Source organism: Lagenorhynchus albirostris, chromosome 3 (assembly GCF_949774975.1).
Source record: "Lagenorhynchus albirostris chromosome 3, mLagAlb1.1, whole genome shotgun sequence".
Classification (NCBI taxonomy): Eukaryota; Metazoa; Chordata; class Mammalia; order Artiodactyla; family Delphinidae; genus Lagenorhynchus; species Lagenorhynchus albirostris.
In genome coordinates, this window is record NC_083097.1 from 5443580 (window position 1) to 5460226 (window position 16647).

Below are 16647 nucleotides of genomic sequence, written 5' to 3' on the forward strand. Positions count from 1 at the left end.
GGCCCTGAGGTAGGAGTGTGCCCACTGGCTTGTGACTTGATCAGGCTAGGATAGGGCACCAGACAATGCAGGGACTTGTAGATCACAGTAAGGTTGAGTGAGAAAGAAAGCCACCAGAGGGTTTTGAGCAGAAAAGTGGCATGATCTTATTATTATTATTTTTTAAGTCCACATTCGTTTTTTAAAGGATCACTCAAGTGGCTGTAGGGAGACAATGCCAAAGGGCTAAGAATGGAATAGGGGAAACCAGCTAGAAGGCACTGTCTAAAATAGGCTAAAAATATTGGTGGCTTGAAGGGGGGTGTAGGTAGGGGGTAGGGTGGACTGAGGGTAGCTGTAGGGCTTTGGCTGTTTCCGAAGGTGAAGCCAAGAGGGCGTATTGGTTATGGAGACAGAGGAGGCTGGGATGACTCCAGGGGTTTTGGCCTGAGGCACTGGGAGCAAGGAGTTCCAGAATGGCGCCTAACTTGCTTGTGTGCGATTTTCTGTAGTTTATTTAACTGGACATGTTCTAATACTTGATCATAATTTCCACATGTACAATATACAGGTACTGAAAAACGTCTGAACTCAAAGAGCCACTTTTATCATCTGGCAAAAAACCTTAGTATGCAACACACGGACTTTTCATGTCGGTACAAGGTTTGAGGCGTCAAGCACTTGGTAATGTCGACTCACCTCTGACACAGACGAGGAACAGACCATTTGAAATTCGCCTCGTTCCCACATATTTAACAGGAATGGCGCCCAGGCGCTGTGGGAGTGAGGCACACAGCCTCAGGTCCCTGGCTCGGTGCCGTGAAGTCGCCTGGCCCGGGAACGCATTCCCCGGACTCAGACCAGGACGCGCGGGGGCGGGGGGGGGGGGCGCGGTCCGCGGGGTCCGGCAGGCAGTCTGGGCTGCCATGGCAAAGGCAGGCTTGCTTTGGATCTCACAGACTGCGTGGTTAGCTTTGTATTCCAAACAATACTATTGTCAGACCCGGCTCAGAGCATCCTCTGGACACGGGGAACTCAAAGAGCAGACAGCTGGGCAATTCTCCAATGCATCCTGCGAACCCGTGCCAGCTCGAACAGCCAAGGCCACGCGTCCGACACCCACGTACACGGGCTGTTTCTCTGATGGGCAGCACTGCCAAGCTTGCCTCGGGAAATCGCTCCAGTGAGCTAAGCTGAAAGTTTTAACACCCGTTTCTGCATAGAAAGTCATTTTTAAATGAAACTAAAAAAGCCTGTGAGGAAACAGGCAGATTAGGGCTCTGCCAGGGCACCCCTGGGCCCCGCTCCTGGCAGCCGCTCAGGGGCCAGTGCCGGCCGGGCGCAGGGTGTAAGACCTGCTCCTCCGGGAGGACGCCGGCGAGCACTTGTGAGGGCGCCGACACGAGGGACCGCAGCGTGACCGGCGGCACGCAGGACCCTGATGGACGGGAGGGGGCTTCGGGCATCTCTGTCCTTTCCCTGGAGCAGCGACGGGACCGCAGTGGGGGCTGTCAGTTCCCTACGCAGGTCTGGAAGGTCGGCCAGCGGAGGGCGAGGACCCCGCACGGGGGTGCAGAACGTCCACCGGCAGCGCCGGCCTCCCGTCCCTGCGCACGCGCGGCGCGGCTAGGCGGCTGCCGGTACCCCAAGGCCAGCGCGCATGTCTCCACGCCTCAGCCTTGCGCGGCGGAGGGAGGTGGGGCTGTCGGCCGCTGCCGGGCCGAGGACTGCGCGCCGCCTCGCGGCTTCTCCGTGTCCCACCGCAGACCAGTTTGGTCTAGAAAGGCCCACGAAACCGCCGCCGTCGCCGCCCCCCTCCAGCCCCTCCCTGTCGCGTATCCTTCCGTCGCGGTGCCCCCCGCGCTCCCCCGCTGCCCCCCGGCCCTCGCCGAGGAGAACCCCAGTACGCAGGCGCGGTAACCAAGGCGGCGGTGTCTAGTGAGGATTTGAAATCGGCAGCGCGTGCGCACTGGCGTTCCGGTCCCGGCAAGGGCGGCCGCGCTTCCTCCCCGCCAGCCCCCGCCCCGCTCCCTCCCCGCCCCTCATTGGAGCGGAGGCGGCGGCGCCCCCTCCTTCCCCCGCGCCCTGTCGCCGCTGAGAGTGTCTTTTCGCCGCCGCCGCCGCCGCTGCAGGAACGCGGAGCAAGCGGCGCAAGCGTGACCGAGGGCCGGGCGCACGGCGGCGGCCCTCCCGCGGGTCCCGGGCTGCGCGGCGCCTGGGCCCGCCCCCTCGGCCCTGCCGCCCGCCCCCTCCGATGGCCTCTCCCGCCGGCCCGAGTGGAACGCCGCCGCCGCGGCCCCCGCGCCCGCCCCGCGCCGCGTGAAGGGAGCCCGACAGGCCTGAGCAGCCCGCCGCGGCCTGCCCGGGCCCCTCCAGGTCGCCGCGAGCCGGGACCCCGACGGGAGCCGCCGCCCGCGAGCCGGCCTGAGCCGCGGCGCAGGCCCGCCCGCCCGTCCGTCCGCCCGGCCGCGCGCGGCCCGTCCGTCCGTCCGTGCGCGGCGCGGCCGGGGCTCGGGGCGCGGCGGGGGCGGGGCCGGGGCGGACGGGCGCGCGGGCCCGCGGGGCGGCGCGTGGATGGATCCGCGCGTGGCCTGGATCCAGCCCGAGCAGAAGGGGCCAGCCAATGCCCTGTGGATGCAGATCTGGGAGACCTCGCAGGGCGTGGGCCGCGGCGGCTCGGGCTTCGCGTCCTACTTCTGCCTCAACTCGCCGGCACTGGACACGGCAGCCGCGGCGGGGACGGCCGGGCTGGGCGGCGGCGGCCTGGCGGGGCCCGCGGTGCCCGCCGCGTCGCCCCCGCCGCCCGCGCCTGGCCCCGCCGCGCTGCCCCCCGCACTGCTGACGGCGCTCGGGCCCGCGGCTGAGGGCGCCCGGCGCCTGCACAAGTCGCCGTCTCTGTCGTCGTCGTCGTCGTCCTCGTCCAACGCCGAGTCGGGCACGGAGAGCCCCGGCTGCTCCTCGTCGTCCTCCAGCAGCGCCTCGCTCGGCCGGGCGGGAGGAGGCCGCGGCGGCGCCTTCTTCCACTTCGCCGACGGTCCTTCGACCGGCCCCGGCGCGGCCAACGGGCACCCCGGGCCGCGCGGCCCCGCGCCCGCCGGCTCCCCGCCGCAGCATCAGTTCCACCCGGGCCGCCGGAAACGCGAGAACAAGGCCAGCACGTACGGCCTCAACTACCTGCTGTCCGGCAGCCGCGCGGCCGCGCTGAGCGGAGGAGGCGGCCCCGGGCCCCAGGCGCCGCGGCCCGGCACGCCGTGGAAGAGCCGCGCGTACAGCCCGGGTATCCAGGGGTGAGTGCGCGCGGGGCGGCGCGGGGACCGGGGGCGGGGGGGGGGGGCGGCGCCCGCCCGTGGGAATCCCGGCCCGGCCGGGCGCGCCACCCTGCCGCGCGGCTCCCCGGGCAGCACCGCGGGAGCTCGGAGGTCCCCATCCGGGCTCCCGAGGGTGGATGTTGGAGGCCAACGTCCGACTCCCTGGGAGGTTGTTATTTCCATTTTAAACTTCTCTTAACAAACGAGTGAAATGTCCGGATTCTTGCACTAACAGTGTAGGAGAGGGACCGTTGAGTCCGATTTGTGCAGATGTTTTCCTTTTCTCCCTGGCGAAACTGGAAAGGAGGTCGCCTAACTTTCTCTCCATCTCCTCCCACCCCACCCCGACAGGTTAGGGACCTTTTGTCAAAGTGGGGTGCAGATAGGTGTGGAGTTTGTTACCTTGCAGAGAATTATAGTATTGCCAGGAATTTGAATTAAGTGGAAGGTAAACATTGGTTAAATGTTAACTTTGTTTCTCCGCGGAAATACATTTGAAAGAGGATTAGGTTTTTTGTAACGATACAATTTAACCAACAGCGAATTTAAAAATTACATTTTCGGGAGGGGGTTTCAATGTTACGGTTTAATTTTGTGCCGAAAGTGACAAATAGCATCATCTGCATTTTTTTTAAAACAAGTTAGTATCATTCAAAGAAAGTAAAAAAACGTTTGTAGCAAATACTTATTCTCTGGAAAGCGTCACTTCTGCTTTACGTATTTCCACATCAGCCTAAAGGGGATTAGAAGTTCCTTTTAGGGTTAGTGCAATTACAGACGCAAGGACTGGTTAAAAAGAGGGGTGTGTGTGTGTGTGTGTGTGTGTGTGTGTGTGTGTGTGTGTGTGTGTGTGTGTGTGTGTGTGTGTGTGTGTGGTGTGTGTGTTGTGTGTTGTGTGTGAGCTGTCCCAGGTGACGCTGCTCAGGTGTGAGTGCTACTTACCCAGCCCTCTTACCTTCCTGTGCTTTTCTGAGCACTGGAAACAAGATATCTGTATGTAGGTTTTATGTTGGTATTTCAGGATTTAAATCATAAACTCTCCTTGTACAATCTCATGCTGACTTAAAGGGCATCTAATGATTTTCCTGGGTGTTAGGGTTGGAAAACATTAGAGGCTTAGAAATTCCTCAATTGCTTGGTATTGAAATTATCTCTTCAAGTAACTTTTTCTTTTCATAGGTCTGTTTATTCTGCTTTGAAATGTGTTGTAAAACACTTAAGTTGATACTACTTTAGAGAGTGTATGCTACACAGTAATAGCTGCGTTCTGCAACTTGTTTCACCTGGTGTGGGTTGGAAGCATTACTTTCTTAAATTCCTTGCAGCATTGAGCATGCACTCAGCCCCAGGGAGGAGCCCAGACTCCTCTTCCCTCTCTTTCTACAGTTCTTACTTGTAGAACTTTCTAAGAAGAGGTGGTGGGGACACAGTTTCTTCCTTTCTTCTTTTCTTTCTTTCATTTATTTATTTTTTGGGCTGCATTGGGTCTTCATTGCTACACGTGGGCTTTCTCTAGTTGTGGCGAGCGGGGGCTACTCTTCGTTGTGGTGCGCGGGCTTCTCATTGCAGTGGCTCCTCTTGTTGTGGAGCACGGGCTCTAGGCACGCGGGCTTCAGTAGTTGCAGCACGCTGGCTCAGTAGTTGTGGCTCGCGGGCTCTAGAGCGCAGGCTCAGTAGTTGGTGGCGCACGGGCTTAGTTGCTCCGCGGCATGTGGGAGCTTCCCCGACCAGGGCTCAAACCCCCGTCCCCTGCATTGGCAGGCGGATTCTTAACCACTGTGCCACCAGGGAAGTCCCGGACACAGTTTCTTGATGTATGGCGTTAAACGTAAGAGTTCTTTGGGGGACCTGTAGGTTTCCAGCCTGTCTTGTAACTGGAATTGACTCTGTGTCTTAGCACTTGGAAAACAGAAGGCGCGTGGTCTTTGCTTGTAGAGCATTTTTGGGCCCAGACCGTCTGGAGTCCCGCTTCTTCCTCTCATGAGCTGCCAGCAGTGCCAGTGTGATACCCCTGTGCAAACTCCTCAGGCTCTGGAAGCTGTTTCCTCACCCATAGTTTCTAGTACGCCTCAGTACATAGGTTGCTGTCGCTTTCCTTAATAAATGAGCCTACTACCTGCCAGGTGCTGCCCTGGGATCTGGGGATGGGGTCGGCATGGGAGACACAGCCTCAGGACCCTGACTTGGAAACCTGAGTCCGGGTTGCCCGCACCTAGGGCCCATGAGCCCTGCCTGTCCAGTCTCTCTCTGCCTGTCCTCCTCACTGTCACGTGGCCTGTCGTCGTCTCTAGTGAGGTTGCTCATGAACCCCGAGGTGGTCATCACGCCTTCTTGCCCCCCTTGGACCGTTCCCGGCACGGCCAGTGGGCTTTTCTCCTCTGGCAGCAGCCTGGGTCAGGTCCCACCCCCGGGCACCTCCCTCGCCCCCCTTAGGTTAGAGGCAAAGCCTGATACCCGGCCTGCTTCCCGGGTGCTGCCCCTCTGGGCCCTGCCTGGGGTCTCCACTCCCTGTCAGGGTCCCCCGCCTCCACCCCCATCAGCCTGTTAGAAGTCAGCTCCAAGTCGTGTAGGGCTGAAGAGTGGGCTCCGAAGCGGCCAGGAGTTCTGTGTTTCGGCCCACCTAAATAGGCGGGCTGTGTTGGCCGCCCTTCCTTGCCCGCCTCTATGGGTGGCCCTGGGCCTGTCCACTCTCTACCATCCCTGCCTAGAGGAGGAGTCTGCTAGGATTGCCTGTCACTTGCCTGGAAGGGTGAATACCCTACGCTTGGTTCACTGCTCTGAATCCTAGCGGACTGCCCATCTAGAAGGGCGGAGCGGAGGAAGAGTGCCCCGGAGGGAGGCGTCGTCCTTCGTGAAAAGACATTGCCATGGGCCTGCTGGGCTTCTCCAACTGACTTTTTGGTATCAAGAGATAGCTGTGTCTGGAACTTTCTTTAGGCTTCCAGCCTACCCAGAGTGATGAGGAAGGCCACCAGAAGGTCCCTCACTTGTGGCTTAGACAGGGAAAGAACTGAGGATAAGAGATCGCCTAGGCCAGCCAGCAGAAAAAAATCTTGTTGATGAGACGTTGCTCAGCCCATCTAGTCTCAGGACAGCATTTCTGGAAAGACAGTGTCTGCAGTCCTCAAGAAAGGGTAAGCAGTTGCTGGGGGGGTGAGTAGCGTCAGCTGAACCCCACTGGGCCTTTGCCTGGTAGCCCATGTCGCAACTGGCACCATCCCTTCCTTCTTGGGGGGGTTTCTGCCCTTGGGAGCTTTGCCTGGCAGCCGCCTTGTAAGGTGGCCAACCTGTTTGCATCCTAAGACGAAGAAAAAGCAGGTGAAAGTGCACAGGAATTAGTGCGAGAACCTTCAGAGTGGAGAAGGTCAAATTCTTGTTTTGGAGCTGCCGCTGGTTCTAGTTCTTAGTCAGTTTCTTTGGTTGAGCTCTCAGTCTTGAGACTGACCCTGAGCATGTGTCCCGGCCTCTGGCTGCCGCCACTCTCTCTGGCCCTTGTCTCCTGACCCAGCAGTACTTTGTGACTTTGCCTGGGTCAGTCTCAACAGCTTCAGAAACCTTCCCAGATCAAAGGTAAAGAGAAGTCCTGCATAAGTGAGAGTGGGAGCGTGGACCTCAGATACTCTGCCGCATCCTTCCTGGTGCCTGCAGGCCCCCAGGAAGGAGATCCTGGAATGGGAGAGAACCCAGCGCCCCGGCGGATGCCTGCAGTCCGGGCCCTGCCCTGGCTTAGGTTCAGCGTTTGTCCTCTGAGGCCTGCCCGCAGTGTGCAGAGTCACACGCAGCACCCTCCCTGCAGGTCCCTTGACAGTATTTCATTTTTTTAACATCTTCTGTTCCTTCAGAGAAAATTCACTTAGCCTGAAGTTTGTGAGAAGCCGACAGATGTTGTTTTGGGGAGAGGCCAGCGTGCCCTGCTGGGCCCCGGCCTGGGTTCTTTCTAACTCCACACATGTTCTCTTTTCCCCTTTCTCCCGAGTCAGTGCCTGGAGAAGATTCAGGATCCCTCCTCTCTCCCTCTGTGCCTCCAGCCTGACGTGGCACTACCTACAGTCCAACGAATGGTCTCCCACGGCCCGTCCTTAGGGGACCAGTGGGAGGGCACAGGTGAAGGGCCAGCAGGACCCGCCATGGACCATGGCTGTCACCACTCTTGTTGCCTTTGTCTCATTCTCATGTCTTCCTGCAGACGTCCGGGGATGCACAGGAATGGTTATTGTGAGATGGTGGCACACGTGGGCCTTGTTTTCTGAGTGTTTAATCCTTGGAGGGCCCGAGGGTGACGCGCTGGGCACGAGTTTGCTGCTGCACTGACCGTTCATGAAATTAGCTCCTGCTCGGACACTCCTCCCTGTGTGAAAGTTGCATCCTTGTCCCTGCCCCTCACGCCACGGCCAGTCTCTCTGCAAAGTGAAATTGAAAATCCAGCACAAGATGGTGGCTGTGACAGTCGGGGAAAGTGATGCCTGGGTGCTGGTAAAGGAGGATGGGCAAAGCTAGCACAGCTGACGCTCGGAGACGGGGCTGCCCAGGAGGGGGAGGGGGAGGGGCGGGACGGAGCTCTGGAAGTGGAGGGTCAGGATATGAGGAGTCCTCTGAAAAGTGGGCTCTCGAATGATCTTGTGAAGAATGGCCTCCCGACTGCTCCTGCTGTGGAGGTCAGGGTGGGATAAAGCAGACGTCCTGCTGCTGTGAGCTCTGGTTGGAAAAGCAGTGCCAAGGCAGTGCCATTGTGGCCTCTTAGATGTGACACGTGGTTGTGACTTGATTGCTCCTAAACGTATTTTTAAGTGTTTTAAAGTAAACAAGTTTTTCAGAATTTAAGATCTGTTTTTCAAAGTAAAGTCTCAGACCTTCTTTTGGTTGCTGTTTAATATGAAATTTTGGCCCCCATTTTAAATGGATTCATGTAAATAGAAGGAGAGATAACAGTCATCCTTGGAAAATAAGGATTTGTGCGCCACGGTTAGGTCATTATGGTTTAAGATTTGGGTTTTGGGTTGTGAAGTAGAAGAGGGTTGTAGTAAACAAACAAAAACCTGTGATGTTCAGATTTAGAAACTTGATTTTGATGGTACAGCCAGAAGGCAGGGTCACCGGGGAGGGGTGACTGAATCTCTCACTGGAGTCATAGGAGGTTGTCATAAGCCACGGCGTCACCTGGAAATTGCCACTGGCCAGCACAGCTGTGCAGAGGCCTGCCTAGAAGACTCTGGTCAGCTTGTCAGGGATTTCTCCTCTCAGAAGGGTGCTGAGTGGGTGTGGCACCCGAGGAAGGGCAGGTGGGTGGTCTCCGTAGTCGAGACAGGTGCCCCAGACATCTGCCCCCAGTATGAACGAGCCTCCCAGTGAGGTGCTCACAGGTGCCTCTCCCCAGTGACTTGGGATTTGCACTAAAAAGGAAATATCTTATGCTAGGATTTCCATGCTGCACTGGTTTGCTGCTGCTGTGTAACCAATGTCCACAGGCTCCGTGGCTTTACAGCAGCACTCACTGATGTCTCACAGGTTCTGTGGGTCAGAGGCTGGCACTGGGGGCTGGGTTCTCTGCACAGGCACCCCGCTGGCTGAAGTCTCGGGGCTGCCCACTGTGTTCTCTGCCGGGGCTCAGGGTCCTCCTGTGAGCTCACTCCTGTTATTGGCATGATTCCATTCCTTGCAGTTATAGGACTGAGGCCCCTGACTTCTTGCTGGATGCCCGCTGGGGCCTCTCTCAGCTCCTTTAAGCCACCTGCATCCTTTGGCTCGAGGCCCTTCCATCTTCAAACCCACCTCAGGGCTTTGAATCTCTAGATGGCGCTGCCAGCTGAAGGAAGCCTTCTGCATTAAGGACTCATGGAGTTGGGTCAGGTCCACCCAAGTGACTGTCTGTGTTTAGGGCACGTAGTCATACAGCATAATCACAGGAGCAGTGACAATTTCATCACGGCCGCAGGTGCCGGGGGTCCGGGTACAGAATCTTCTGGGGGCTGCCTGCTGCGCGTGCAGGTGTTCTCTCATACGTAGACTTCTGTGCTGTGGGAACACAGGTTGTGTTTTTCTTTTCCAACACTTCTCTCCTCTGACTGGACTCCAGCCCATCACGATGACTCTTGCAGATTGTCTGTCCTCTGGCCTGGTTGTCACCCCTGAACTCAGGGACAGCCAGAGTGATCATAGCTGCGAGTGCCTTTCTGTGCCTTTCTCACGTGGACTGTTCTTAAAATATGTCATCTGAGAAGAGGTTATGTGAAAGCCATGGGGATGAACATACGGAAATTACAGTGATTGAAAAGTCCCGTTTGTGAGGTATCCTGCACTGGTCAGCTTAGGAAAGGTGCCGTTCCTGTGCTGGGGGAGGAAGGTCGGTGACTCACCCAAGTCGCCTCCGTAGTCAGTACATGGATCCCCACAGTCCATCCTTGCTTTGCAGAAGACCCTGAAGCGCAGGTTAATGGGAGTGGTGTCCTGCCCAGAAGCCCCGCCTCAGAGCTCTGTCCCTTTCTGTGGAGTCACCACTACTCTTAAAAACTGACCCCTGCTCTGCTGGGTCTCTTCGGGGGAGGATAGGCTGCGGCCTAGCCTGCATTCCCAGTGCCAAGCATGCACCAAGCCGCTGCTGAGTAAGTGTCTGGTGAGTGAGTGAATGAAAGAAGGAAAGGAAGAGAGAAGGACGCTGGCAGCTTAGAGGGGCAAGTGAGGTGCGGCCAGTCTGCAGAGTTTAAATAAACCAAATGCTAAAAATAACTTTTGCTGTTTGTCTTAGAATTTCTGCAGACTTGATTGCCAACTCTGAAGTTATTTAAATGCAGAATGAAGTGAAATCTCTTGCAGTGTATCTGCCTGCCTTCCTGAAGAGTGCGGTTAAATCAGTTTTATGCCTTGTGACAGAATGTAAAAACAAAACATTCAACAAAAATTCTATTCTCCGTTAGAAAGGCATCTCCGTTTAGTTCCAACTGGTCTTTTTCTTACTATAAAATTAATACCTGACATGAAAAGTTAGAAAACTTGGTACCTGGTGAGCGTCCTGTCATCTGTTCACACGCACGTGGCCTGGGCTTCCAAGGCCTGTGTTCCCTTTGCTGGTGGGAGGGGACGGAGGCTGGGCCCCGCCCTGGCCAGCGAGGCTCGGCTCTGAAGTTTGTCCTTCTCTGCACCGACAGGGTGGACTTGACTGAGGGCTCTGAGGTTCCCCCTGGCGGGGAGTGGCTTTGATGATCAGCACCGTGCCTTTTTATTGTGGGTTTGTGCTCTTTTTTAGTTCCCAAATCAGCTGCTCCGAACAATCATTTAAGCTCTCTGTGGTTTGAGATCAGAGTTAATTTCCTGAGTGATAACATGTGGATGTAGGTAGTTTCTATCTTTTCATGTTTGAAAGAGATTTCAGGTGATCTTAACGTTTCTGGAATCCTGGGAATCTGAAGGAATGGCTAGAATGCTAGTAGTTAAAGGGAAATGAAAAATCAAACTACTTGTGCGTTTGTTTTTCTTCCATCCCTTTAGCATCAGGAAGCATGTGCGAGGCCTTGAGCTTGCCGGCTAGCCTGCATCTCGGGTAGCCTGGCTCCTGGGTCTGGACATGGCTGTCTTCATCGAGGGTTCTCACTTCTGAGCCTCAGCGTCCCACCCGTGGAGCAGGGCCTGCCCCATTGCCCTTGCAGGGCTTATTAGAGAAAGGAGACGTGGGCTCGCTGTGTGAGTGGTCACGTGGGGGAATTAGGAGGGCTGCTCCTTTCCTTTTCTCCTCTCTTCTCTAAAGAAATGGAAACCAAACTTCTTGTTGCCAACCGGATACGGAGAACTTTTCCTCTCAGGCCAAAACTTTTCTCTTGGAGAGACTGCTGAAGACTTGCAGTTGGTGTCCTCAGGGCAGGCAGCGCGCACAGCTGGAGACAGACCCACCTGATGCGTGGAAATGCTTTCTCCTTTTGAGCCAAGGCAAACTTTTCTATTTTTAAAAATTTAAACAATGCCTGAGGCGTGTGTCCTCTAGATTTTTAAGTAAGAATCTTGTCTTCCCAGAGCTTTCAGGGTTTTCCTGATGTGTTTATCAGGTATGTGTGTGCTGCCCTGTGTAACTTGCTTAGAGTTGTTTGGGATTTTGGTCTTGTTCTCTGCAGAGTGGGAGGAGTGGATGTTATCCTATTTCTCTGAGCTCTTTGCAGCTTTTAGCACATGTTCTGTGTATAGTGCAGGAAGCAAAAGTGAGGGCCTGGGAAGGTCAGAACTAGAACAGCACCATCTGTGGAACATTCTGTGAGGATGGGGGGGGGCTCTAGTTCTGTGCTGCCCAGTATAGTAGTCGTTGGCCACGTGTGACCACTGAGCACTTGAAATGTGACTGATGGGACTGAGGAACTGGAGTTTAATTGTTTTTAATTTTAGTTGAAATTTAAATGGTCTTATGTTTGGACAGCACCGAACTGCAGTAACTTTAGATTCCTTACTTGACTCAGTCAAACTCCAACAGCAGCGAAAGCTGCACTACTCAGCGAGTCACCACTGCAAAGCTCCAGAAATTGTTTCTGCGTTTCTAGTGTAAATCCTTCTCAGAGGGCTGCTGTTTCAGTAACACATGAAGTATAAGATGGGTTCCTACGGCTCGGGGTGTCTGGTCCAGCAGGCAGGTGGTGGTTCTCTGCACCTGTGCACACGGGCTGATGACATAATCCAGCCTCTTCCCACCGGGCAGTGTCCTTGGGCAGCAGCAGCAGAGCACAGGGACTCCAGCATGGGGTCGGCCCTCTGCACGAGGTTCCTCCCTGAGTTCTCAGAGCAGGCCCATGAAACGGGTAGTTTTTCTCTTGCTTTGGAGACAGAAAAGCAAAGCCTAGACAGGCTAATGTGATCTGGCCAAAGGTGCTGCATGTGGAAATGTCAGTCTAGCTCTGACATTGGGGAGCTGCAAATAGTTCTTAAATGAAGAGCTTAAACGAAGTTCCTGAAACGAAGGAGCCGCCCCCAAGACGCGGGAATGGAAACTAGCAGCTTGCTCTGCAGACCTGGCTTTCGTGTGTCTGCTGAGGGCCATTTGCTTTTCTGCCTTCCTAGAGAGAGCAGACTGGGGGAGGGGGCCCAGGTCCTCCCATAAGGACTTTGCCAGTCAGGTGACCAATGACAGAGATGCGGGAGATGGGTGGGGGAGCGCTGGGGGACCAGAAGCCCATCCTGGTGCTGTAGTACAAGGAGTTCCTGCTTCCCCCAGACGTCCGAAGCTGCCTGGGGGCAGTCGTGGTGGAGGCAGCAGGGCTCCTGCCATCTGGGTTATTCTTAGAAGTTACACTTTATGAAAAACGAAGCATCCGATGAATCGTTGGCTTGTGTTTTTCTGGAAGACAGTGGAAAGGCCGAGAAACAGGACTGGCGAGCGTTTGCCGACTGCCTCCTTGGTGTCAGGCGCTGCCTTCGCTGCAGATCCTGCTTTCTCCCAATTCCCCCGGCCAGTAACTCGTTTTAAGTCTTGGTAGATGAAGAAGCATCTCGCCCAGGGTGCTACTAGAAGGTAAAAGAACGGGCGCCTCAGCGCAGGCCTGCTTGACAAGAAAGCCCCTGTGTTCACTGGTGCCTCCCAGGAAGGGGTTGGTGCCCCCAGAGAAAAGAGCCAGAAGCAGGAACTTGGTGAACTGGTGCGGGGGCGGGGGGCTTAGCGCCACGCAGTAAGGAGGATTTTGGTTACTGGCGTCTTTTCTAAACGTAAGCAAACGGATCAAAAAATTGAAGTATAACTCTGAAATGACTGAAATAGAAAAGAGGCTTGTGAAATGCAAAGAAATTCTGAAGTGTTGTTAGAAATTATCTCCTGTAAAAACGTGGGTGAGGAATCTGTCTAAAGAATCGGTGCCTCTCTCGAAGACTGCCTCACAAGAGACAGACGAACAAAACCTGCGTACAATATGATGGATAGAAATAAGAGTATAGAACTGAGACCAAATTCCAAAGAATGGGGACCTGTGAGAATTGTCATAGGCTAAGGCCTGGAATGAAGGGAAGCTTGCAAAATTGGTAAGAGTAAAAAGGGCCTCTTGGGATCAGAGTAAGCCCCTAGGAAGTAAGTAAAAAGCTGGGCTGGGAAGACGGCTCAGTGTTCCGGAGCCTTCCGTAGCAGCTGGATGCTTCACCTTTTCCTCTGCTCCCATCAGGTGAATGGTCCTCAGTACCTGTCATGGTGTTAATCGTCGCTGGCCCTACTGAGCCCTCGCCCCTCCCAGGAGAGGGAGGGGCTCTTGTCTCCTTACTGTGTAGCAGGGGGTGGTGTGGGAGAGGGTGTGAGGCTCACACTGCCCATAGGTGCAGAGCTGGCATGGGAGCACAGGCAGTCTGATGCCACAGCCCGTCTTCTTAACTGCTGGACCCTCGGAGCAAAGAGGGGATTGTCCAAAGAGGAATAACAATAGGAAGAAAACACTTGCTTACGTTGAGTTCCAGTCTCTAGGTCAAGAGAAATGACTACTGGCTTCTCAGGAGGGGTAGCACACGACATCATGAAGCTCCGCCCCATCCCTGTACATCTCTCGGGCACCCCGCAGATGGACCGAAGAGGAATCTGAGTAGCTTCCTGCAGAGCCAGTAGCAGGCCCTGGTCTATCACCCTGCGGCTCTCCAGTGGCTCCTTTATGAACCGGTGACAGCACGGCTCTGCGTGACACCGTGCCTCTATGGTTCTGTTTGCTTGTTGCTTTAAAATGAGAGACTGATTTGGGCTGTGCTTTATGCTGATTTTTAAATAATGATATTGTTTTTATAAAACAGATTTGTATGTATTTTTTGGTAAAAAGCAGAAAGCTTTAAAAATCACTCAACCCCACCACCCAGAAATAACCATGGACCCATTAGGTGACTGCCATTGTAGGCATCTCTCTAAGCCCTGTATGGACGGACACATGCATTGATCAACAGAAATACTTGTATTACAATTTATGTTCTCCTTAAATACAATTTACTAAATTATTAATTTTGCTTGAAAGCAAAAGTAGTGTTCAACTTCAAAAAGAAATAATAGTTTCTAAGAGATGTTGCTGAGACTAAGAATATAAAGAAGATTAAAAACCTTATGTGGCTAAGTGCAAAGAAAAGTTAAAGTTTTAATGAAATCACTTCAGTTTGTCTGCTGCCATGTAGGTTAGCGATGTTAGCCCTTGCTATGGACTGAGTTGTCTCCACTCAGATCGTAGGTTGAAGCCACAATGTGGTGGCATTAGGAGGTGCGGCCTTTGGGAGGTGATGGGTTTAGATGAGGTCATGGGTGGGGCCTCATCATGGGATTAGTGCCCTTATGAGAAAGACCAGAGAGTTCACTCGTTCTCTCTCCACCATGTGAGGCCACATTGAGAAGTCGGCAGTCTGTGAGCCAGGAAGAGGGCCCTCCCCATAACCCGGCCTTGCTGGCACCTGGATCTTGAACTTCCAGCTTCCAGAACTGTGAGACATAAATGTCTGTTGTTTAAGGCGCCCAGTCTGTGGTATCCCTTTGCAGCAGCCCAAGCAGACTAAGACAACCCTTTATGTAGCCTCCCAGCTCCTGATTTGCATTATGTTGTTTGTCTGCCACCATGAGTTAGGCATTTGTATTTTGTTCTGCAATTATGATCACTACCATTTGTTGAGCTCTTACTGAGTGCTAGACCCCATTCTAAATACTTTGTTTGTATTCATTAAATCCTCCTGACAGTGCCACGTGAGGGGGCGCCATCAGCATCCTCATGTTTCACATGAGGAGACTGAAGCCCAGAGCAGCTGAGGGTCCCGCAGGGTTTCGTAGCGGATCCTGCCATCCTGCCTTGGCCCTGAACACTACAGTTTGCAGTCGATTAGTCTGGGTTCTGTCTTTGCGTAGACTTCATGCTGTGTGCCAGGCTCTCACCGGGACGCCGGCAGCTTTCCACGTTCTGGTGGACATCTTCGGCAGGGCTCCAAGGGCCGTACTGCCTGGCCCCCCTGCGGGATGGGCTCTGTGCACAGCCCTTCACTCCACTCTGACCGGCCCGGCCTGGTAGCCCTCAGCCCGCTCCACGGGTCCATGCGGCCCTGCTGCGTTCCATCTGTGCTGCGTGCTGGGAGTCGAGTTTGTACAGGAGAGCTCATGAGCTCCGCGTTCCCCGAAGCCTGCTGGGTGCCTGGAGAACGGGGTCCCCGCTTCACGACCTTGGCATGCTCCCCGATGTCTCTGGCTGCGAATGTTGTCAGAGATCTGGGGCGAGACTGATCCCGCTTCAGGGAGGTGGTTTCTTCTGGATGCCCGCCTGGTCGCGCCTTCCTCTTGTGCTCACCTGGTCCTTTCCGCAGCGTTGGCCCTGCATCAGCCCTTCCTGGACCGCAACTGCCCTTCCACCCGCAGGCCGGGCTCTGCCTTGACCTCAGGGGCTGGTCCCCTGTCGGGCCTTTGGCGCGGCCCTGCTTTCATCTTCCACCTTTTCCACGTGGACGGCTTGACTCTCTTTTCCTCTCTGTCCGTCTTCCTTAAACGGGCCCTTCTCAGGTGTTGGCACAGTGGCTTCGCTGTCCTCTCCTGCAGCTCCTTGCCCTCTTTTCACCCTGTGTTTACGACCACGTTCTCACTGAGGTTTTCTGTAGCACGAAGCGTGGGGGTGGGTTTTCCTGATCCCGGCTGGCGTCTGCTCCCACACTGGGGTCCTTGTTCTCATGATGTCCGGGGCCCCTTTCTCTTCCTCTTTGTCTGCTGTGCCACGTTCATGGGTTGCCATCTCTGCTGATGCGACCTGAGGGTGTTCTGAGCCCGCCGACATCCCCTAAAACTTTCCCTCTCAGGTCAGGCTGCAGGTTTGAGGGGCTGCCGCGTCTTTGGCCGACCTTCTGGGACCTGTCGGCCCCCATGTGGAAAGTCGAGTCTTGGGGCGAGTCCGTGGGCCACCTTGTTGGGGGCCTGAAGTCTGTTCCCTGAATTAGTTCAGCCTCTTAGGGCCCAGCTCATCTGGCCCGGTCCTTTCATGGCCTCGGGGTCCTCAGAAGCCTGGTGTCGTGTGCTCTGAAGTCAGCCCAGGGAACAGAAGACCCTCGCTGCTGGTGTGTCAGACTCAGGCTCCCCCTGTCCTCTAGGCCCTGCTGACTTCCTCTCAGGGCCTCCAGGTTCGTCCCCTGATCTTTGCACATCTGGCTGCTTCTTGCCCTTCTGTCTTGGCTCCAGTATCAGCTCTTTGGGAGGCTGTCCCTGACCATACGATTTAAAGTAGCCATAAAGACAGCCGTGACCACCATTTGGAATCTCTGCGTAGTGTGCTTATACTTGGGGTTGATCTTGGTTATTTACTTTGCTCCCTTCTCCGTGCCTCTAACCCAGCTCAGCAAGCACGGGGGACTTACTGATTCTGTCTTGCTCACTCTATAGCCTGTGTCAGAGCACCACCTGGTCCATCGTGGCTTGGCG

At 55.2% G+C, this 16647-nt stretch overlaps 1 protein-coding gene across 2 annotated transcripts in view; it reads left to right on the plus strand.

Annotated features, from left to right (window-relative positions):
- The first annotated feature begins 2553 nt into the window (after positions 1 to 2553).
- TENT4A (terminal nucleotidyltransferase 4A) overlaps positions 2554 to 16647 on the plus strand; it is a 44890-nt gene continuing 30796 nt past the window's right edge. For both annotated transcript variants that reach the window (XM_060146852.1, XM_060146854.1), the window contains exon 1: positions 2554 to 3266. In XM_060146852.1, the coding sequence (XP_060002835.1) occupies positions 2554 to 3266 (713 nt within the window). The remainder of the gene's footprint in view (positions 3267 to 16647) is intronic.